The following is a 22,381-nucleotide window of genomic DNA, read 5'->3' on the forward strand; positions in this document are numbered from 1 at the left end:
TGTGTGTGTGTGTGTGTGTGTGTGTGTGTTTGTGTTTGCAATCAAATGAATCTCGTGTGCTCTTAAGAAACCAGTTGATTCCAGATTCCAAGTGTATCGGTGTGCATATCATAACTAGTGGACCTCGACAGTCTTGCTCAGGATTCCAAAATACATGCAGGATAAGATTGGCATCCGATAGGACCAAAACATGTGGGGTCAAGGTCCCACTCATGGAATCGGGGTCGGGATAGTGTAGAAAGTCTTGAAACATTGCGTTAACAGATTATCTCAAACAAATGATTGAAAACGGTCGGGGTGGGGAAAAAAAAACAGGTAAAATCCCGCGCTCCCTGAGTTTTGAACAAGTTCTCTGCAGAGGTTTCATATTTCCTAACGTCTTTGTTATGTTACTGTGGCAACGGAGCACCAAAGAAGAAACTATCCAATCACGTTGAGAATTACGTTTCAGCAACCAATGAGACGCGCCTATTGCTTTGAGTGACGTATGCGTGATCCAATGGCGTTCATCAGCTTGTCTGTATCTGGCCGCGCTCCTGAGTTCCCAGGTTAGCTCGGGTGTCGGTGACTGAAAGCGTTCACAAGTCTGTCTGTGGGGCTAATTAGTTTACAATTTGTTTGAATTTTATTTTTAAAAAGTTCGACAAAAAGATGAGGGAAATCGTTCACCTGCAAGCAGGCCAGTGTGGCAACCAAATTGGAGCCAAGGTTAGAAAAAACTAATTTTAAACTTGTTGAAACTACCTTCTATAAACTGTTCTCGATTTGTTTGGCGGGCAGCTAAATTAGCTTCCTTAGCTTACACTGCTAATGATAGCTATGGCGTCCATTCTCCTTTTGGGTTGGTGTCGCAAGGGTAAAGGCCACTAAATTAGCCCGTAGCTTTTAATTCTCTCTCTTTTTCGCCCCGTAGTTCTGGGAGGTGATAAGTGACGAACATGGCATCGACCCGACCGGGACTTATCACGGTGACAGTGATTTGCAGCTGGAAAGAATCAACGTTTATTACAACGAAGCAACAGGTAATTTTTCCCCCCTTTTTGCTCGGAGCCTCGGGCTAATTTCTAAAGGAGTCCTGGAAATTCGTTTTTCCTTACTACCTTTTGCGTCCGGTAGGGGGTTATTCTGACGCACCATAGTTACAGTCTCCTGGTGTCCGAATCAACAAATAAACAAAGCAAGCTCGACACCATTGAATTCAAACTACAACTTGCTTGCATTTACTAAGCCGGATGCGATTTTACCCAGCCAGTCACAGCTTCAAAGTATTTGAAATTTCAAATTTGCTGTGAGACAGCCAAAGTACCTCAATTCGAAGCATTACTTTGTGATATTTTCATTCAATTCAGTCTTTAGACATTCTTACAATGGCTTTGAAAGATTTAGATTCCTTGACCCACATTAGCATTGGGGTGTGTTTCTTATATCATCAGTTGAAGGGAAAAAAAAATATTAATCTTTGTCTACTTAATGTTGTTATTTTAGTTTTTGAAATGTTTTTGTGGACACAGACGCATTAAAAAAACATTCAGTCATGCAAATGAATCCCAAAGATATGGGTAACAATGTGAATGAATGCTGATAATAATCTTGCCGTTGGTTCCTGTCCTTCTGTTGTCATTGTCAGGTGGAAAGTATGTCCCACGTGCAGTCCTGGTGGACCTGGAACCCGGGACCATGGACTCCGTGAGGTCCGGTCCTTTCGGACAGGTCTTTAGACCAGATAACTTTGTTTTTGGTAAGATTATCGAGTGATGTTTTATCAGTTTCTATGATTAGTCCTGTTCCGCTGTCATTGCAGAACTGGAAAATACTTTTGTGCAGACTTTTAATCAAATTATAAACTAGCACTTTCAAAGATATCTTTATTTTATTTGCAAGCATGCTCAAGCTAATGCACTTGAATGTCACCCAGGTCAGAGTGGAGCAGGCAATAACTGGGCTAAAGGCCATTACACCGAGGGAGCTGAGCTGGTGGACTCTGTCCTGGATGTGGTGAGGAAGGAGGCCGAGAGTTGCGACTGCCTTCAGGGCTTCCAGCTCACGCACTCCCTGGGAGGAGGCACAGGGTCCGGCATGGGCACCCTTCTCATCAGCAAAATCCGGGAGGAGTACCCAGACCGCATTATGAACACTTTCAGCGTGGTCCCCTCCCCCAAGGTACATATCATCACATAATCACACACCCTTCCTCCATCTTTGTCATAATCCCGCCCCTCTCTCCATTAACCCCACCAGGTGTCGGACACCGTGGTGGAGCCGTACAACGCAACCCTCTCTGTCCACCAGCTGGTTGAGAACACCGATGAGACGTATTGCATTGATAATGAGGCTCTGTATGACATCTGCTTCCGCACGCTGAAACTCACCACGCCCACCTATGGCGACCTCAACCACCTGGTCTCGGCCACCATGAGCGGGGTGACCACCTGCTTGCGCTTCCCAGGCCAACTCAACGCCGATCTGCGGAAGCTAGCAGTCAATATGGTGCCCTTCCCCAGGCTGCACTTCTTCATGCCTGGCTTTGCACCCCTGACCAGCAGGGGGAGCCAGCAGTATCGGTAGGTGCGGCTTTTTTCAAACAAAGAATCTGTATTTAATATGTTTGATGAATAATGAATTCTCCTTTTGTCTTCCAGGGCGCTGACAGTTCCTGAACTCACTCAGCAAATGTTTGACGCCAAGAACATGATGGCGGCCTGCGACCCACGCCACGGCCGCTACCTTACGGTGGCAGCCATCTTCCGAGGTCGCATGTCCATGAAAGAGGTGGACGAGCAGATGTTGAACGTGCAGAACAAGAACAGCAGCTACTTCGTGGAGTGGATTCCCAACAATGTCAAGACTGCGGTCTGTGACATCCCACCCCGTGGCCTCAAAATGGCTGCCACCTTTATTGGCAACAGCACAGCCATCCAGGAGCTGTTCAAGCGCATCTCAGAGCAGTTTACTGCCATGTTCCGTCGTAAAGCTTTCCTCCACTGGTGAGTAAACAAGGCAGATGACAGGACTGTGGACCAGATTTGAGTGTAAAGTGCACGTTTTGCAAGATTCTGTGAGTGACCTCGCTTCTGGAGCGCATCATCCCGCCCTACATTGTACTTCTCGTTTCAGGTACACGGGGGAGGGCATGGACGAGATGGAGTTCACGGAGGCTGAGAGCAACATGAATGACCTGGTGTCCGAGTACCAGCAGTACCAGGACGCCACTGCTGAGGAAGAGGGGGAGTTTGAGGAGGAGGGTGAAGAAGATCTGCCTTAGTCTGTTTTGTTTTCAGGCAGTAGGTGGAGGCCCCGGGGCCTGGTTTGGTTTATAAATGTCTGTCTGTTCACCCACCTTTCTGTCCTTTTATGTATGTTCCATATACATGTTTTCAACCTTCACTGTTTTGTAAAGTACAGTATGTAACTCCTCTCACCTTTTCTGTAATGAAAATGTAACGCAGAACCAAAGTTTGGAACTCATGAAATCAAGAGGAAGTAACTGCATAAAGTCATACTGAGTTAAAAAGAAAGACATCAAGATATGCCCAAAAACCAGGTGCCATGTGCACAAGTACAGAAATACCATGCTATTTTATTGACTGATAGTTGGACAAGGTATGTGTGTGTGTGTGTGTGTGTATCAATGTTCTAACCCAGCCTCCTTGGGTTCCCAGAAGGTTCTTCATCTCCCTCCCACAGCTCAAATTGAAGACTTTTTAAATGCCTGTAGATGTGGAAAAGGAGAATGGTTGGATTCTTCTTGATGTTCCTTTGACAGCTGACAGGTGTGCATTTAGTCATGGATAATGAGGGACTTTATAGAATATGCAAAAATTTAATGAAAACAAAGTGCTGACTCGCCCCCTCCCCCTTTTGGATTGGGAATGTGACAATTCTTCTCATGATTTTATCTGAAAAGACAAAGCGCTAAGATTTAAATCTGACATTTGTCTGGGTTTAGTCACTACCATGCCGCCGTGTTGTGATCTGTTATTGCTGCTTCAAAAGTTTAATAAAGATGTGGAATTGTTGCTCCGTTGTGTGGAATGTTGACATCCGCCTGCCCTTGCCTTATAAATTCACATCATCTGTTTTGTTTGTTTCCCTGCAAATGATTTCTGATATTTTTTTGTGTGAATGTCAAAAGAAATTCAACCTCAGGGATTTAAAACAGGACAAAACTTGTTGGAAGGGTTTATGACCCTGTCTCCTCTTGTTGCTTGGTTATCTTCTCTATCTGCAGAGGAAACACGTGAGGATAATCTTCATATCCTGAGCATGCAAACTTTTTCAAATCAGATTAAGAGTTATCCCAGAAGAGGGATTAAGATTTGTATCCGCCCAACTCTCCAACCCCCACTAACTGATCAATCAGGCGCTCAGGGACTATCCCTCATGGACTCTGTACTTCACAGTGGGCGTCAGAAAGTCTCGTGCGAGGAGGAAGCACTCAGGACTTTGGGTGAGTGTGAGCTTTGACTCGCCCATGTGTCCCACCGGGATATTTGAATGGATATCAGATAACAGGCGATTTCTGGTTCCTGCTTCCCCAGTTCACCAGCAGACAGAATGGAATTGTGTGTATGAATATTAAGCAATTCTTAACCCTCTCAGGCTCAAATTAAGTTGTAGTTGCAGGAAAAATCTGATATTTGGCTGTCGCAAATCTGCAACATTTGCCTGGAGAAGGTTAATGGTCCAATAACCGAGCTTTGAGTCTGCATGATGATAGCGTTTCAGTGTTGGATATTCACTCTTTAAATACTTTAAGGTTAGAAATGAAGTTGAACAAAAAGTTTTAAGAAATGAAAACACTTCCGCTGCCAATAAATGTATTTATTAAACAGTTAAGTGTAGACAACATCACAAAAAAAGGGAAAATCAGATGGTCCTCTGTGGTCAATGCGCAGGTCAGTCCATGTTTGCAGGTTGGTCCTGGACGCTGTCGTCCGTCCCTGGGCCGCCGTCTTCTGTGTTTGGGCGCACACTCTGCTGTTCCTCCTCCGGCAGGCTCCTCCTGATGGTCAGCTCTCTCTCGGCCTCCTTCACGCTGGGAGCCGTGGCCGCCTGGATGTGGAGCCTCCCCTCTGGAGAAAGGCGGCAGGTGACGTCTTCGGCCTTCACGCCTTCGGGAAGCTCAAACTCTCGTCTGAACTCCCGCAGGGAATGAAAGTAGCAGCCTCCCTCGTCTTCCTGCTTCTCCTCGGTCCTCCCGCTGACCTTCAGCTTCCGTCCCACCTGTTTGACCGTCAGCTCCTCTGGAGAAAATCCTCGAGTGTCCAGAATCAGGCCAAAGGGCTCTCCGTCTTTCTCCCGCTGGCAGCAGAGTGGCCGCGTCTCCTTCCGGATCTCCTCCTGAAGTTTTCCCATCAGCTTCGAACCCCTGCAGAGCTGCCTGAGGTATCCGTGCTGAGGCCTGACCTCCGGCCACAGCCCGAGCGCAGGCTGGTAGAGAGCCAGGGATGGACTGGGGAATCCATGAACGCAAAGCATCTTCAATGTCAGGGTGAAATGCCGCTGAGAGTGTGTGTTCTCCTCTGTGTCGCTGCTTAGCTTGTGTCTCCTCGGTGAGACAGTCAAGGCTTTTATGCTTTGAGTGAAGATGGTCCAGAGGCTTCAAGAACTTTCCAGTCCTTTCCACTAAGCTCCAGCAGATGGTGGTGTTTCCTGGTGTGTTGACGTCATATACCAACCTGGGCTCTGAGTCACTCTTGTGCGATATTGCTCTCAAAGTAAAAGTCAGCTTTATTGTCAATTTCTCCACATGTTATAAACCCACAGAGGAATCGAGAAGATCTTTCTCACTTTCTCTCGAGAAGACGAGAAGACTTTCCCACTCTTCGGTCTGAGCATGTTGTCACTATATACTAGAATCAAGTTACAAATATTATGATCCCGATTTGAAAACATAAGGAAATCAAAATATAGTATCTGATCGTGTCGGTTTTTTTTTTTAGACTTAGATTTGATTTTAGCAAACTTTTCAATTTATTAGCCGCTCCTTGCCGCTAGGGGGCAGTGTTGCACATCACGGGGGACAAACAACCGGAAGTAGGGTAGAAGAAGAACGCCAGGCGGAAGTGCTTCTGTAAATAACAAACATAAAAAGCTTCCCGTCAGTAAGGAGGGGTGTTTTACCGATATGGCAGACTTATCGCTGTTTTTAACAAATATCAACGTTTCCCTGGGACAAACAATGGAAATTGAAAAGGTGAGACCGAGCGGTGGCTGAATTCTAACCCGTCGGCGACTGAAAAAACCGTGGACTGGGCCAACCTTCACATATTTCCTTAGCTCATTTGCTAACTTGTTGTCCATTAACACACATGCGAACTTTATTGGAGTAATTTTTTAGTTAAGCTGTTTTTTTCCAGGGTTGATAATAACAGTTAGTAGCCAGCACAAGAAAAGTAAAAGTTTCTGTAAATAATTCAAATAATAGATTCATTCTACGTAATATGTCAACATATACCAAATACCCATAATAAATCAGTAAACTGGACATAGCCAACTGGAACAACAAGTCCCAGTACAGAGACAGAGACACGGCAAGGTTAACACACATACACACACACACATATGTTCATACAAACTTGGTCTGTGTGGAACCACCTGCAGAATCCCGAGGGAAAGTGGACAGACTGTGAGACGGTGGAGATGGGTGAGCCCGAAGGGAGGTGCGGGAAGGTGAAAGTCCCCCGCCGGACCGTCTACTTCGCCAGCGGGGAGACCATGGAGGAATACAGCACAGATGAGGAGGAGGAAGAGCCTGTGAAGAAGGAGGCCATGCCAGTAGATGCGGTAAGGGCCATTGGTGACAGGGGTGAATGACAATGAAACCAGTGGAGGTTGGTCTCTGCAGGAGATCCATCTAGATGGATGATGAAGGATTGTGTTTGGCCATCTTCATGTCATGCACATCAGATGATTTTTCTTTTTTTAATGTTCTCCTCTCTCTACAAATGTCTTCCAGTCTAAACTGACGTGGGGGCCCTATTTCTGGTTCCAAATGTGGAGAATGGCCACGTCCACTATCTCAGGTAAAATGTGTGTCCTGTTGAGATCTAGCTCCTGTTAAAGGTTGACAACATAGCATGTTTTTGCTTGTAATCCCCCTACAAAAAGACTCATTAATTAGTTTGTTAAACTGGAGTTTTCTGAAATAATAGCAGTTTTCTAAGAGTGAGATTTTGTTTGATATAATGTATGTAATTTTGTACTAAGCAGAGAACCTGGTCAGATGAATCCATGAGCACTGACTGTGTTTGTGTCCTTCGCAGTGTGTGATTACATGGGGGAGAGACTGGCCTCTCTATTTGGCATCACTTCCCCAAAGTATCAGTATGCAATTGATGAGTACTACCGTATGAAGAAGGAGGTAAGTCACGTGCTCCTGCTCACACACCCACCAACCCACATGACCGTCCAGCTCGGCTACAAACGGCTCAATACCCGGTCCACGCACACAAAAGCTTGTGGATTCTGTGATGGTCATGTGAAGCTTTGTGTGCTAACAGGAGGAGGAGGAAGAGGAGGAGAACCGTCTGGCAGATGAGGCGGAGCGAAGGTTTGCGGAGCAGCGGCAGGCGGAGCAGCTGGATGCCACGGCTTCCCATCGTCTTGCTACCAGCGAGCAGCCAGAGGCGTCTGGGGCCTCCTTCGTGAACATCTCCTTCGAACTCGAGCCAGAACCTCCTCTCGACCCAGAAGAACCCAGCAGTGTCTCAGCTCCTCTGCCGTCCTGAAGGCTCCCAGACCGACGCTCCAACAGTAACGCATAGCTATAAATTGAGGACATTAATATAGTTGGCTCTTTACGTCGATATTAAGGTTGTTTTTCTATACTTTTATTTAATTCAAAAAGGGATGCATGGGCAGCCACAGGGCCGAGAGTGCAGCATCTGTTCTGTAAAAGCCGGATTGGTATCAAGTCGGTCCGTCCTTTACTGTTCTTGGCGGTTTAGACGGTTTTTTACACCCGCCATGCTTTACTGTCAGCCAGATCCGCCATGTGCATCATCAGCTCGACGCTTTTAGATTTTTTTTTTTGTACTTCTGAGCTCTTAACAAGAGGCACAAGGTGCATCAGTGCTCCGGCTCAGTCCTTCAGACAGCTCTGGCATTTCAAGTCATACGTAAGGCCTTAAACATATTTTTCCAACTACCACTGCGTGAGCAGCGTGAAACGCCTGCGTCACTTCTGAGTCTGACAATTTCAATCACTGAAGAAACTGCTGTTTTCTAGTCGCCTGTAACACCGTCGACTGTGCGTCCTGCGCATTTGTCAACAAATGTCCCAACCAGTGAAGGGGGTGCAGAGACAGGACGTGCTCCATGGTAAAATGAGGGCTGTACACACACTCACACTCTGCCGCCGTGGCTCGGCCGTTAGAAGCCTCCCGTTGTTTTGACCTGGCCATCGGGCCGAATGTCCCGTCCTCTCGCAGAGCAAAGCGAGAGCCGGGGATTGAAGCGGGTGCAGACACACCGTGGCCTTTTTCTTCTTCTTCTTCAGGAAATGACACACACCTATATTTCAAAATCAAGCTGTTAAAAGAGATGAGCTTTAAATTATGTTGGTGCGTAAATCTTGTTACTTTAATATCGTAACTGACTCACCATCTGTTATATCTTTATATCATATTTATATTAATAAAACCTTGATACATTCAAATAGTTTCTTTTTCTATTTTTGTCACCTCCAGTGACAGTTCCAGGTTCAGTTCTGGTGGTGGACTGGGTTTTCTACGTTCTTCCTGGGTTCCCCGCCTTCCCCCCAGTCCAAAAACAGTCCAAACACCAGTAGGTGCATTGAGGATTTAATGGTCCATAAGGTGTGAGAGGTTGAATGGTTGGTTGTCTATATATGTCGGCCCTTTGATTGACAGCTGACCCGCGCAGCGTGAACCCCGCTTCTTTGACCAGCGTCGGCGAGGATTGGCTCCAGCCCCCGCGACTAACCAAGATTAGCGGTGTGGCTAATGAATAAATGGGTTTTAGGATTAGCGCCCTAATGCCTTTACCTGCTTGACTTCCCTGGCAATGACGTTCGTTAAAGTTAATAATTAATCAAAATTGAAGTCTTTAGTCCTAGTCACAATCGTACATTACACATCATTTTAAATGATTAGAAATAAACTCCACCTCTAGATTTTCACCCGTTGAATACCGACATCAAAAGAACAGCAAAATCTGAAATTTTCAAATGGAACTCTTTTGTATGAAAACAATTATAATTTTAATGTTTTTGGGCTAATAGACCGAGACTGTCTTTTTCCTGACGTTCCTGTTTCTCCCTGTTCACTCGTTCATAGTTTCTTGTGAGGATGAGGAAACAAGGAGGTGAGAAAAGAGGAAACATTTATTGGAACAGGTTCCAGTAAGACATTTGTTTAAAGCGGGAACAGCAATATTTACACCAAGCTCAGCTTCCTGTTGGCACGGCTTCAGCTGAAGGTTCAGAGGAGGGAGGAGTGAGGACTCATGAGTCATCCAGGTCGGCTGCGCTGCCTCCGCCGCCGCCATCGCTGTCGTTGGTGACCAGCACCTCCCTGTTCTCGTAGGTCCAGAAGCCATTGAGGTCGATCAGGATGCTGGTGACCGTGTCGCCCTGGCAACTGTTCACCAGGTCCTGGAGTGTGATCTTGTAGGGGTCTTTGGGCTTCACCATGTCAAAGATCTCGTCCTGGGGGGTTAACATTCAAACTGTTCAGCTTCCTGAGAACTTTGAGAAGGTGTGTGAACTGACAAAAGTACATGTGAAAAGATGAATGTGTGTATCTTACTGTGTGTGTGTGTGTGTGTGTGTGTGTGTGTGTGTGTGTGTGTGCGTGCGTGCCTTGACATCCTGAAAGGACACCGGCTCCTGACCGTGGAGCTTCATCTGTTCCTGAATTGCCTGAAGAAGAAAACAGACAACGTTGTGTTTTTAACCCCTCACTACCCAGGCCAACTGTATCCAGCGTGTTTGCCACAGATACCCTGAAGAAGTAGTTGAGGGAGAAGACGTTGAGGAACCCCTGGTTCTCCATGTCCAGCAATTTGAAAATGTACTGCAGGGCTGCCGGCTCCTTCCTGTTTTCCAAGGCCAGCACAAAGTCCAAATAGGTCTTATAATCCTGGAATAAACCCAATTGAAAATGAGAAAGAACAAAACAGAAAATGATTTCCTGGATGCTCAAGGTGGACTGAGACGTCTAATTAGTTAGTGGAAGACGTTGCATGCGTTGTCTCCCCATGGTGGTTAAGCCCTGCGTGTCCATCCCCCGCTCGTACCATCTCTCCATCGTAGGTGAGGCACTCCTGAAAGACTCGATCAAGGAAGACCGAGGTCAGCGTGGCGGTGCCGTAACGCGAGAGCTCCTCCTTGCTCAGCATGCCGTTGTGGTCTTTGTCCAGGTTAAGATACTGGCCTGCGGAGTTGACAATCAGCTGAATGGATAGCTTCTACCTTCTGGAGACGTCCCGCCGTTCACTCTCTCACTCCCAATAATGTGGATTAGGAACGCATTGGTCTCGGAGCGTGCACGCACTCACCGTAGACGCGGAGGGCCGAGGGCGCCGAGAACCAGTTGGATTCCTGGCTCTCTTTGGACAGCTCCTCGTCTCGCAGCTGGCCGTCCCAAACAAGAAGTTAGGAGATGAACATACTGTATGCGGTTACAATGTCTGTAAAGTGTCGTACCTCCAGCAGGTCGTCCAGGAAGCTGCAGGCCAAGATGTCCTGGATTTTAATCTTCCCTGAGAAAAACAAAACGGCGAGATGTTGTGAAAAGCGAACGCGTCGATTCCGTCTCTTTCCGCGTCCTCTGTCTCACCGGTGCGGAGCGGGTCCAGGAAGAAAAAGAACTTGCGAACAGCCGTGCAGACGTAGAAGGAGTAGAAGGACTTCTCCAGGCCGTCCAGCTGGGGCAGCGTGGGGATCAGCTCCAGGATATAGTTCTCCAGGTCCTGCAAGGCGATTATAGGCGGTTAGAGCACCAATGCTGCCGGGGGCCGCTGGAAGCGGCCGGCTGTCGGCTGCTGCGCTCACCGATTCTCTCAGGTAGCCCTGCCCTGCCACATCGTATAGACTCAGGCCTATCCGGGTCTGATGGAGCCACACTGGTTCAAAGAGAGGAGAAGAAGAGGAGGAGGAGGAGGTCAAAGGTGAGTCATCACATAGCGCACAATGGTTCTCTTGAAACCTAGAAGGAGCTTCGGGACCAACGAGGTCTCTGTTCATCTCCCATGGTGCAGTACCAACACCTGCCGCTAGGGGGAGCATTCTGTGTTTTGCATAAAGTTGGAACTAAAAGCCATTTTCAAAAACTAAAATAACACAAAAATGTAGAATACAAATGAAATAGACAGAATGTATTCGTATTTCTATTTCAATTGGAGCACGTACTGGATTTATTAATCTTTTATTTTTATACTAATTATAAGTACTAAGACTAATCACTGAGTGTTATTTACACTTTTTTCTTCTTTTTTCTCTTTTTGCTTTCACTCGTATAGCTATGATGCATTTTGCCGTTCAGTGTGTTGTCATCCTGTTTTAAACTGGAACAGGACAAAGGAGAGGGAACAACTAGGCTTCCTACCTTTCCTCATGACATAGTTAAAGAACTGCATGATGGAGATTCTGCCGTACGGGTCGCTGTGGAACAGCTTGGCGTAAACTCTTGCCGTGAAGAATTTCCTGATGGGGAAAGTGGGGCAACAAACAGGGAGAAGCTGTTACTGCTCTCTGCTCTGTTTACATTTCTTCAGTCATATGTAATTAGCCAGCGGCTGCAGGCGGCGGGTGAAAGCATGTGAAATCGAGCCAGGCGTCGGCTTGCTGCTGACGCACAGAATGCGCTGAAGTGTCCATTTACATCTTTATTAATAGGATTTAGCCTCAAAAATCCAGCAGTGCACCAGTAATGTTTGGATCTCTGATGTCGCGCTGTCCATCCAGGTGGAACTCGTGCCATTTTCTACGTGTGAATTTGAAAACAGCAGCCAGGAATGACAGACACGGAACCCAATCTGAATGTGGTCTGATAGAATATGGTAACATGAGGTCAGACGACGACACGTCGCTCCATCGAAAACGTAAAACTCCCTTAAAACGTACGTGCACTTGGGACCGGCTTTATCTGCGACCTGCAGGAAGGCCTCATAGCTGATCATGGCCTCCTCCCCGCTCACCGGAGGCACCTGGTGCTTGTCCAGCAGAAACCACAGATTCTGCAAAAGAGCCAGAGTGAGTTAAAAGAAAAAGAACACCAGATTCATTTGGGAAGAGAAGGAAGCAGGTCTTCAGAGGGATGTGTTACCTGCAGCTCTTCATTATCGAGCAGCTCTCTGCTCTTCCTCTGGAGGAAAACTGCTCTGGATTCCTCTCTCAGCTTCTGGAGTAAAACTTCATCTTCTGCTGGGAGCTGCAAATCCACACCAGAGCTGTTATGATTTCTCTGCCTTCTCTCTTTGACTCTCTTGTTATACTCAAATACTTATGTCAAGAATCTTTACTCTGACAGTCCAGATTCTTTGGTGGCTGATGTTCTCATCTTTAAACCATGACTTTGTTTCCTGATGATACGACTTACATGGACATTTGAATTTAAAACTACCGTTGTTGAGATGAACAAGAGATCTGTCTTCTTGAGTTATACAAAATAAAAACAACTTAAACGACCGAGCGGATCAGTACCCTGTAGTAAAACCTCGGGATGTTCTTGTAGGACTTGTCCTGGTCGCCTCCACCCTTCCATTCCAAGTAAAACTTGGAGAAAAGTTCGGTTTCCTCCGCTTTCTTTTCGTCTTCGCTCCTCTCGGCTGTAATTTCGGACACAATCGGTGAGTGTAAACACACTTTGGCTCGATAGATGAGCTCAATCTGAAGGTTAGCTTAACATTAGCCAACGTTATTGCTTACCATTCGGGGTGTTTGTTAGCCTCCTTTTCAAAATATCCGACCAGTGGGGCTGTTTTTCTTTGGCCATGGCCATTTTTTAACGTAACTCTAAAAAATTACATCATAATTCACTTTTTCGATCTTGGAAACCGCCTGAAATGGGACGATGTGAAGTTGCTAACCACACAAAACTACGCGTTTCCGGTTTACTTTCGAAATATTTTTTTTCTTGTGTTTTAAATTCAGTTTATAGCCATCCGAACTAATAAAAAACTAGCCTTAAATTAAGAAAAAACATGCTTATGTTTGTGAAAGAGAATATTTTTGTCATATTTGTCCACAAACTTTGGATATTTTTCACACAGTATTAAAATGATGCTTTTATTGTGAAAATATCTTTTTCCGGTTTCAAAGGTGTGTGTTGAGGCCGCCGTCGCTTATTGATGACGTCATTACGTGCGACTAATGTCAACATATCCCGGCATGGATATCGATGAGCTGAAATAAGATGAGTATTTCAATTCAAAGGCAGGTTTATCTCAGGATAATAGTTATGCTAAATTGAAGAGAGAGAGAGAGTTCTGCTGTCTGGCTTAAATAACCGCTAAAGTTCAGCCCCAGCACGGCCAGCAGCCATGTTTGATTGACAGCCTCCTAACTTATTGTAACTAATACCACTGTTAATTTTGTGTTTCTCTTGAGTGAAAGTATTTATTCAGATTTTTTCACGACATGGAATATGTAGTAAGCGTCGACATGACTCCTGCATAAGACATCCAAGCAGACATGGCGTCTACTCTGATGCTGAAAGTCCAAAGGTGCCTAAAACCACTAAAGCCTCTCATACATCAAGCATGTTCAGCATCTCTGTTTTTGCCTCCAAGTGCACGCTGTTTGTCCACAAGAGACTTTAACCCCAGCCCAGGCGGAGGAAACGGGCGAAGGAGTAATGGACTAAAAAGTAATGTCGTTGGACGGGAGAAAGGGGGATTGTGGGATGGTGCAGCGGAGGGAGGAGAGAAGACCTTCGCTCCTCAGAGGAGGCCTCCCCCGAACAAATCAGTGTTTGCCGCCGGGACGGCGAAGAGGACGGCGGAGATGCTGAAGAGGAAGACTGGCCAGGCCTTGGAAGAAGAGGAGGCGGATCCTGTGAGGAGGGGTACCAGGAGAGAAGGTAGGAGATGTGTTTTCTGAAGAGATCTACACACACACAGGAAGTTTTTGGTGTAATAAAGACTTCCTTGAATTCCCTGAGGCATAGCTAACCTCTGAAGTAGATTAAATAGATAATCTGCTTCACCAGAGCTTTCTCGTATCTTCTAGGGAAGTTGCAACCGCCGGACCGCGCGCTCTCTGCCGAGGAGTGGAAGGAGTTGAAGGAGTCTCTGGGAAATCCACCGCGCTTTGACGTCCAGATGATGTGCACGCTGTTCACCGCGAAGGCAGAGCTGGATATCGCCAAGTAAGAGGAAAAGGGGGGTTTAGGCAGGCGAGACGTTGGGGTCCAGCGATTGTCGGCCTGACGACAACTCAAGATAGACGATTATATCCGAACCTCCCTTCCACAGGTCCCTGCTGACATTTGTCGCCACAGAAACAGGAACCCTTTCCTACGAGCTGCTGCTGCGTTACCTGACGCTGTGCGTGAGCGGGGGCCACGACACAGAAGCGTTCGACGTGTACGACATCATGCGCGGAAGTTTCCCCGCTCTGGAAACGGGAGCTTCCAGCCTGTTTATCAAGTCCTTCAGCCGAACGACGAGGTGGAGGGAGGCCGCCAGCATCCTGGAAGATCTCAAGAGGGTAAGTTTGGAAAGATGCGTAAACAGAAAAGGCTGCCATTATTTAACGTCCCATTAAGTATGACTTGTTGTTTGAGGTGGAGGATATAACCGCCTGCTGTTTACCATCACCCTCCAGGTGTTTACCCCGTCGCCGCGTAACTACGGGGACGTCATCCGGGCTGCGATGCTGAACGGTGAAGCGGAAACCGCCTGGGGTCTTTACGACGAGCTGATGGAGATGGGACTCACCCCCCATCAGGAGACCTGGGAAAGCCTGTTCCAGAAGGTGGGAGCGAACGTGGAGGATGGAGGGGCCTCGTCCCAGGAGAGGCTGCTGGGAGTCCTCCTCCACATGAGGGACAACCAAGTCTACCCACAACTGAGCCTGGCCAGGAGCATCAAGAACTGGTTTGAAAGGTAGCAGCCGGTGGTCCGAGATATTTAATTTAGATATTCGAAGTCCGCGGCAAGTTCCTCTTGAGCGGCGCCGTGATTTGAGAGGACGATTCTGAGAGAGATGTTGGTCTGGTCAGGAAGGGTTAATAAATCACAAATCACAAATCTGAAAAGGCCACCGCTTGATTTTAAATCCGCATCAATGAAAAACCTGATTCAAACAGCTTATAAGGCGTATCGTACAATTTGGTTAATCCATGATGGGTTCATTGCAGAGAATGAATTTCCCCACAGGGATTAATAAAGGATGAATTAAATGAAACACACTTCTACTTTTGTTTCTAAGTAGATCAACCAGATCCTGGATTTAACCTCCTCTCCCCCTCTGATTCCAGCCTCCCGGGGCAGAAATGGACAGGACAGTGGACCAGCGCCACCCCGCAGTAGGTGCACCTCTTTTCCACGGGTTTGCACGATGCGTAGAACAACGTGCAATATGTCTGTGCGTGTTGCAGGGGTTCGTGCCTGTGCTGCGGCAAAGAGTTAGAGTCCATCCAGCTGACGGCAGAGGAATACCGGCAGCTCAGGGACCGGGTCCTGACAGACGTCATCCGTGGCCAGGACGTTTTCAACAAGACGACGCCAGAGGTCGGTCCGAACACACACACACACACACATACACACACACCTCCTCCTCTTGATGATTTGTCTTTCTTAAACACCTTCTCCGGCTAGGGGGCGACTTTGCTGCACGTGCAGCTCTGCCCGTTTGGTTTTTTTCTCGCCGAAGCGGCTTTCAGAAGCAGCTTTTAGAGTCTGAACCGAGAACCGAGACTACCGGGCGGGGTTACAATAGCGCACCGCAAATATAGGTCCTGGTAAAAATGAAAGTACCTGATGGGCCGAGCAGATGCTGCATATCCCCGAGGGGCACGCCGAGTGGAAACTGGACGGGAGCAAGTGATGTTGGCGGTTTTGATTTTCAGAGCAAACATAAAATCAAAAGATCTTCTTTTTCGCCGGAGATGGCGTTCCTGCAAACTTATTCGCCGTGTTTTGGAGGCCCCCTTGTGTTTTTGTCGGGCTGGAATGTGCTGACTTGGGTTCTGGCAGTGCGTCTGAGGTTCTGCCAGAAAAAAAAGAGGAAAAAAAAAAGCTTGGCTGCACTTGTAATTGTAGTTATTAACATGTCATACTCCATTTCGAGGACATTCTGACAAGCTGGAGCTTCCTCCTCTGTCCTGTGCGAATCTAGTCCGCAGACGGACGTTGGGATCGAGGGGGCCGGGAGCCTGATTTCATTAACTCTTCGTTAATATTTGAGTTCAAACGCTGCCTCTCAGACCAGAGGGAAGGTGGAGGCACGTGGGGTCGGGGGTGTGTTGGGGGGGCGGCGAGCACAACGTGATTTGACGTGCAGACGCATCAGCACGGTCCTGCATGGAACTGAAGACCAGTTGCGCAAAACTTCAGTTATTAATGTATATATATAGTTACATAAACATACATATACTGTTTATATATATGGGCAGTGCAGTGGTTAGCGCTTCCGATTTAGCAAGACTCATTATGGCTCCCACTCTGTGTTTTTCTCTGTGGAGACTCCATGTTCTCCCCGTGTCTGCGTGGGGCTCCTCCAGGTTCTCCAGGGTTCCTCCCACAGTCCAAAAAACATACAGGAGACCCAAAATTGTCCAGATTTGTGAATAGCAGGATGAATTTCTGCATGTATTTATGTGTGGCTCTGTGATTGGACCGGCCCGGGGTGAACCCTGACTCTCGTCCATTGACAGATAATGAATGAATGAGTATTTAAGACAACCTGAGTTTCTACTGTTGTCTGATTCACATCCAGAACATTTTCACTTTCTTAAAACTTTTTCCAAAACGCTCCCATTTGACAGTAATGTATTTTCAATAAAGGTTTGCGGTTGACTGAGGTACCAAATAGCTACCCCAGAAGAGAAAAAAAAAAAAAAAAAAAAAAGCATGTCTGTGTAAATCCCCCAAAGCAGACCTGAAGTTCACACATCTAGACAGTCTGCACAGTTTCAGGACAGACAGGTCTGCACACACACACACGCACACACACCTCTCTCTTCCTGGTTGCTGTTCTGCTGCAGGACTTGCTAATTAGCAAAAAAAAAAACAAAGTACATGTGTGGCTAACGGGAGTATCATTAGCGAACCTCGTGAGGTTTTTTGATCAGATTAGGGTTCATTACAGCGCCGCCTGAGCGTCTGGATGACATTTTGCGCGACGGCCACCCTGCTGCTGCTGCTGCTGCTGCTGCTGCTGAGGTATTTCGGTCTCCACCGACAGGAAATGAAGAATTCCCCCCCCATCCCTTCTCGTCGCACCACTAACTGAAAGCGAACGTGCCAAGTCACGGCGTGAGCCAATCGGACGGATTAAATCACTTTTAAATTACGCGAAATAGCCGAAGGCCACGGTTCCCGTCTACCAGTCGAGCTCCGGCTGAAACGAAATAAGAAGGGGAATTGAAAGTGGTTCCGGTCAGGAATGCCGGGAATGAGACGCACCGCACTGGGGAGCAATCGCGTCCAACGCAGAGCCGCGGATCAGCAGGGAGAAATCAGAGGAGAATAATATTAAATACACGGATGTTCTTTTGGGTTCTTCCTCCCAGCAGACTCTAAATTTAAAGAATGAGAGGGTGAACGGTTGGACGTCTCTATACGTGGTCCTGTGATTTGAATGAATAGGAACTGAAGAAAAATATGTCAATTTACCGACAAGGGCTGGGAAATGGTTGTGGATGTAAATATAAGTTCCTATCTTGCTTTGTGTAAAAGTGTTGAACTTGAAGTGTGTGTGTGCGTGTGTGTGTGTTTGCAGTCATATTATCCCCAGCAGCACAATAAGCTGGTTTCACATATCTACTCTGGAAAGTCCCCGGATAATTATAATGGACTTTTCTTTCTCTCTGTTTCCTTCCTCTCCTCCCTCTCGTCTCCCACTTTGGTAATCTGATTTTTAATTTTTGCAATTTCACCCCCCGCTTCTGTGACTCCACCCCGCTGTCAATCAAACGTCAGCCGTTCACCCGGCGCCGCGAGACGTGATGCTCCCGCGAGGTCGGGCTCAGTCGGTCCGTCCGGGGAAGATCAGGAGCCGGCGTTTCGATCCGACACCATCACCCCCCCCCGAAGGTCACGTTAAGACGGCACCTTCTGATGCTCTGTATCTGAGTTTCGAGTCCGGGGGGATTCACAGAGACCTATTTCCATACCGTGGCCATCTAAAAGTGAAAGTACAAACAATGTTCCACTGCTGCAGGCCTGTTCTGTGCTGCAGCGCCGCCGCCCACCGCCATCACCCCTGGGGAGGCGGCGGCGGCGGCAGGTGGCCTCCAAGTCTGACCTCCTCGTGTTGAGTGAAATGCCTTTTATATATTTAAACCCTCTTTAATAACCCCTATTTATTCAAACCCCTTTATAGAGACTCTTACATTGCAACCCCTTTATATTTAAAAGCCTTTGTAACCCCTATTTATTTCAACCAATTTATATCCCTTATATATTCAAACTCATTTGTGACCCTTTATGACCCATATATATTCTAACCCCTTTATAATCCCTATATATTTAAAATCACTTATAACCTCTATATGTTTTAATCCATTTATAACCCCATGTATTTGAATCAATTTAATATATATTTTATATATTTATACCCATTTCTAAACCAGATAGATTTCAACCCATTTATTACTCCTATTTATTTAAACCCATTTAGAACACCTTATATTTAAGGCCATTTATAATTCTTATTTATTTATATGTTCTTAAGTCCTTTATAACTCAAGTTGTGTATTTATTTGTTACTTCTTATTAAACCTCTTGTTAACCTCTGTATTCAGGCCCATTTATAGCCCCCTTTTATCTAAACCCCTTTATAACCCCCTTTTATTTTAACCCCTATTTATTTAAACCAATTTATCACCCATATATTTAAACCATTTTTTAATCTCTATATTTAATCATACCCATTTATAAACCCAATAGATTTAAACCCATTTATTACTTCTATTTATTTAATCATACCCATTTATAAACCCAATAGATTTAAACCCATTTATTACTTCTATTTATTTAAACCTCTTTATCACCACTGTATATTTAGGCCCATTTATAACCCCCATATGCATTTACACCATTTATAAACCTTGTTTATTTAAACTCATTTATAAGCCCTATATTTTTAAACCTATTTGAAACCCCTGTATTTTTAAACCCATCTCGGGCGGCAGGAGGAGATCTGCGGCCTTCTCGCAGGCCTTAGCTGGACCAGGTTCTGCCTGGAATACCTCTGGGGTTCCGCACGTTACATTTATTTTTGGGTTTTGTTCAACTTCTCCTCTCACCTGCTTCAATTAGAGGCTCGTAACACGGCGCCACATACACACACACACACACATCAGTCACACACAGAGGCCTCCATGAAACTAGCTTGTCTCTCCGATCACGTGTACTGAGACGGAGCCAATGTGTCTGTGCATTTCTTTAAATTGCTTTAAATCACTGGGCAGACGCTTTGTAACTTCCTGTCTGTCGTGTGTGTGTGTGTGTGTGTGTGTGTGTGTGTGTGTGTCCAGGAGTTGGAGACCTTCAAGTCATTTGTGAAGCGGAAGCCGGCCTTTGACGTGGTGGTGGACGGGCTGAACGTGGCCAACATCAGCAAGGACAAAGCCAGGCTGTCCGACACGGTGAGGGGACGCCGCTGCCGCAGGCTGCGTGCTCGGAGCGTGCACGTGGGCGGCGGTTTGCTTTTAGTGTGTTCAATCCCGGGGCTTTTCTGTCAGTTGCACTATGAGTAAATATAGTGTGTGTATGTAGGAGGGGCTTTTCTATGGCTGGCCAATATCTGATTTAACTCCGCCGAGCCCATTTGCCCGCCCACCACTGTCTGTCCCAGAGGTGTGTGTGTGTGTGTGTGTGTGTGTGTGTGTCAGAATAACTGCCCTTAAATATGTCAGAGCGTTTTTCCTCACCAGCTCCGGTGACTGCAAACCAGAACGCTGTGGTTTTTGTGTGGAAAGCAGACTAAATGATAGATTTTCCGCAGAATGCCCCTTTTAACTTAAATTTTTGTGAATGAGTAAACTCAGAAGGCCGAGGCGGAGCTGGAACGTACCACAGCTGCCCGCCGGCGGGGGTGTGCGGCATGTAATTGACCTCTTTGATTTCGGTTTCACGTTCAGACCCCGCATGAAACGCCTAGACCGTAGTGCTATGAATGCACGTCAGATACACTGTAATAAATTCAGTATTTGGGAAAAGCTTTTGTAAGAATTTACGCCCGCAAGCTGAAACACCAAAAAGTGAACCCATATAGATGTTCATTCAATCATATAAACATCAATCATAAAAACACATCCAACCATTCACCCTTTTATTCCTACATCTGGACGATTCAGGGTCTCCAGTGAACATCTTGCATGGTTTTAAGACTGATTGACGGGAAGCTGCGGTGTGTGTGTGTGTGTGTGTGTGTGTGTGTGTTTGCACCAGTAGCTCGCTTGAATAACATGACACAGTTCGGCAAAGCGGAAAATTGTAATCACAAGCCGTGGATAATTATAAGATAATAACCTCTTCAGTGTTCGGGGTGAAGCGGCGGCAGGCGTCGGACGCTCCGACACCGAATCTCCGTTAATGTCGAACTCGCGCGTTGACAATGGGTACCTGGTGTCGCCATGGCAACCCGGTTTAACCCCTTCAGTCCCAGAGTCTGCCACTGACTGAACTATATCTTTTTAAATGTATTTATGTTCTATTTTTAATTTTTGAATCATGCACACTACAAAGTGTGTGTGTGTTTGTATGTATGTATGTATGTGTGTGTGTGTGTGTGTGTGTGTGTGTGTGTGTCTGAAATTTCAAAATGGTGACATTTCATTCAAATCATTCTTGGAATGTCATGTCCGCTCCCCCCCAAAATTAAAAATTGCATTTAGAAAAATCTTGCGAAATCGCACCACTTCCCGCCATCATGGCGGGGTTTCCATGGCGATGCCACGCCTCCTATGAAGGTGATGAGTGGACGCGCAGTCAGCGGCGGCTTTTGGGTTCAGGGTGTTGATGCAGCGGGCACACAGATGCGTGACACCAGACATTGATGTACTTTGTATGTGTGTGTGTGTGTGTGTGTCTATATATATATGTGTGTGTGTGCACTAGCTGCTGGCGGTGGTGTCGGAGCTCCAGCAGCAGGGGCTGACCGTCCTGGTCCTGGGGCGGAGACACATGCTGCGTCCCTCCAGGTCCTGGAGCCGCCACAACATGAACCTCCTCCAGCAGAGAGCCCACTGCTTCTTCACCGAAAACATGTGAGCGCACGACGGCGGGATCTCCGCCGCCGCCGAGACACGGGAAGGTTCTAGAAGACGACCTCTCGAAGGAGCCCAGTTAGTTCAGCTGGTGGAATTTTTGGGCTGTGGATTCAAGGAAAAAACATCAAAAAATTTTCTCCAAGCACCACCGGGTTGGAGATTAAACTCTTTGTCGCAAAAGCAATTTGGTGTAAAAGTCGCACCTAGACTTTGTGAGTCGCACACCGAGCTGCACACAAATGTCTTCAAATCGCACCGTATTCTACTTACTGTTGTGTTGCAATCTTCACATTCATATCTATAATCATATTTCCAACAATGTGTACACTCTCGTACCAGCACGCGGTTTGAATTGTGAACCTCGAACCATTCGGCTGTTGTCCGGTAAGACGCCGCGGCTCGGAGCCGAAAGCGCGTCCGGGCGTGTGTTCTGCTGTTGCCGCGGTAACAAGCCCCGCCCCTTCCTCTGGCCCGACAGCTCGGAGGACGACCCCTTCCTGCTCTACGCCTCCCTGCACTCCGGGGTCCACTGCCGCTTCGTCAGCCGGGACCTGATGAGGGACCACAAGGCCTGCCTGCCGGACGGGGCCTCCAGGCGGCTCTTCTTCAAGTGGCAGCGGGGCCACCAGCTGGTGGTGCGGGGCCACGTAGCGCCCGGCAGGAGGGTGCACTTTCAGGTGAGGAAGAGGAAGAGGAGGAAGAGGAGGAGGAGGGCTTTGCCGATGAAGGTTGTGCATTTGTGTTTAGGGGATCCCCGGATTCGACACCATCGTCCAGACCACCGGGGACTCCTGGCACATCCCGTATGACGACACGGAGGACAGGAGCACCTACGAGGTCCCTCAGAGGTGGCTCTGCCTCTCCAGGGTTCACTGAGCAAATAAAGGATTTACTACCGATACAGACCCTGTGTTTGGTGTTCTCACACCCGGGTTCCCCCGCGGCCCCCCTGCCGACTGAAACGTCCATCGGTG

At 47.1% G+C, this 22,381-nt stretch overlaps 5 protein-coding genes across 5 annotated transcripts; 3 read left to right on the top strand and 2 right to left on the bottom strand.

Annotated features, from left to right (window-relative positions):
* The first annotated feature begins 546 nt into the window (after positions 1 to 546).
* LOC147231620 (tubulin beta-4B chain) lies at positions 547 to 4,014 on the top strand. Its single transcript, XM_086150523.1, has 7 exons — positions 547 to 708; positions 914 to 1,022; positions 1,628 to 1,738; positions 1,916 to 2,160; positions 2,239 to 2,561; positions 2,640 to 2,984; positions 3,115 to 4,014. The coding sequence occupies exons 1-7, from the start codon at positions 652 to 654 to the stop codon at positions 3,260 to 3,262; spliced, it is 1,338 nt and encodes a 445-aa protein (XP_086006649.1). The 5' UTR covers positions 547 to 651; the 3' UTR covers positions 3,263 to 4,014.
* Positions 4,015 to 4,806: 792 nt separating this feature from the next.
* Positions 4,807 to 5,537, bottom strand: LOC147231621 (heat shock protein 30-like). Its single transcript, XM_086150301.1, has one exon. It carries the CDS (start codon positions 5,476 to 5,478, stop codon positions 4,897 to 4,899), a length of 582 nt encoding a protein of 193 aa, XP_086006427.1. The 5' UTR covers positions 5,479 to 5,537; the 3' UTR covers positions 4,807 to 4,896.
* A 474-nt stretch (positions 5,538 to 6,011) lies between these two features.
* Positions 6,012 to 8,659, top strand: fam177a1a (family with sequence similarity 177 member A1a). Its single transcript, XM_086150524.1, has 5 exons — positions 6,012 to 6,196; positions 6,604 to 6,786; positions 6,959 to 7,025; positions 7,266 to 7,363; positions 7,503 to 8,659. Exons 1-5 carry the CDS (start codon positions 6,128 to 6,130, stop codon positions 7,728 to 7,730), a joined length of 645 nt encoding a protein of 214 aa, XP_086006650.1. The 5' UTR covers positions 6,012 to 6,127; the 3' UTR covers positions 7,731 to 8,659.
* A 669-nt stretch (positions 8,660 to 9,328) lies between these two features.
* On the bottom strand, positions 9,329 to 13,052 carry ppp2r3c (protein phosphatase 2, regulatory subunit B'', gamma). Its single transcript, XM_086150522.1, has 13 exons — positions 12,893 to 13,052; positions 12,668 to 12,792; positions 12,291 to 12,395; positions 12,089 to 12,201; positions 11,571 to 11,668; positions 11,018 to 11,088; positions 10,803 to 10,935; positions 10,670 to 10,725; positions 10,522 to 10,597; positions 10,261 to 10,397; positions 9,966 to 10,103; positions 9,824 to 9,883; positions 9,329 to 9,670 (listed from the first exon to the last, which is right to left on the bottom strand). The coding sequence occupies exons 1-13, from the start codon at positions 12,963 to 12,965 to the stop codon at positions 9,467 to 9,469; spliced, it is 1,389 nt and encodes a 462-aa protein (XP_086006648.1). The 5' UTR covers positions 12,966 to 13,052; the 3' UTR covers positions 9,329 to 9,466.
* Positions 13,053 to 13,319: 267 nt separating this feature from the next.
* Positions 13,320 to 22,303, top strand: prorp (protein only RNase P catalytic subunit). The gene is made up of 10 exons (XM_086150521.1): positions 13,320 to 14,045; positions 14,195 to 14,333; positions 14,440 to 14,674; positions 14,792 to 15,072; positions 15,447 to 15,494; positions 15,567 to 15,699; positions 19,671 to 19,781; positions 21,256 to 21,404; positions 21,886 to 22,084; positions 22,155 to 22,303. Exons 1-10 carry the CDS (start codon positions 13,658 to 13,660, stop codon positions 22,281 to 22,283), a joined length of 1,812 nt encoding a protein of 603 aa, XP_086006647.1. The 5' UTR covers positions 13,320 to 13,657; the 3' UTR covers positions 22,284 to 22,303.
* Positions 22,304 to 22,381: the final 78 nt, after the last annotated feature.

Source organism: Fistularia commersonii, chromosome 8 (assembly GCF_037954325.1).
Source record: "Fistularia commersonii isolate RoL2024-O1a breed Wild chromosome 8, RoL_Fcom_v1.0, whole genome shotgun sequence".
Classification (NCBI taxonomy): Eukaryota; Metazoa; Chordata; class Actinopteri; order Syngnathiformes; family Fistulariidae; genus Fistularia; species Fistularia commersonii.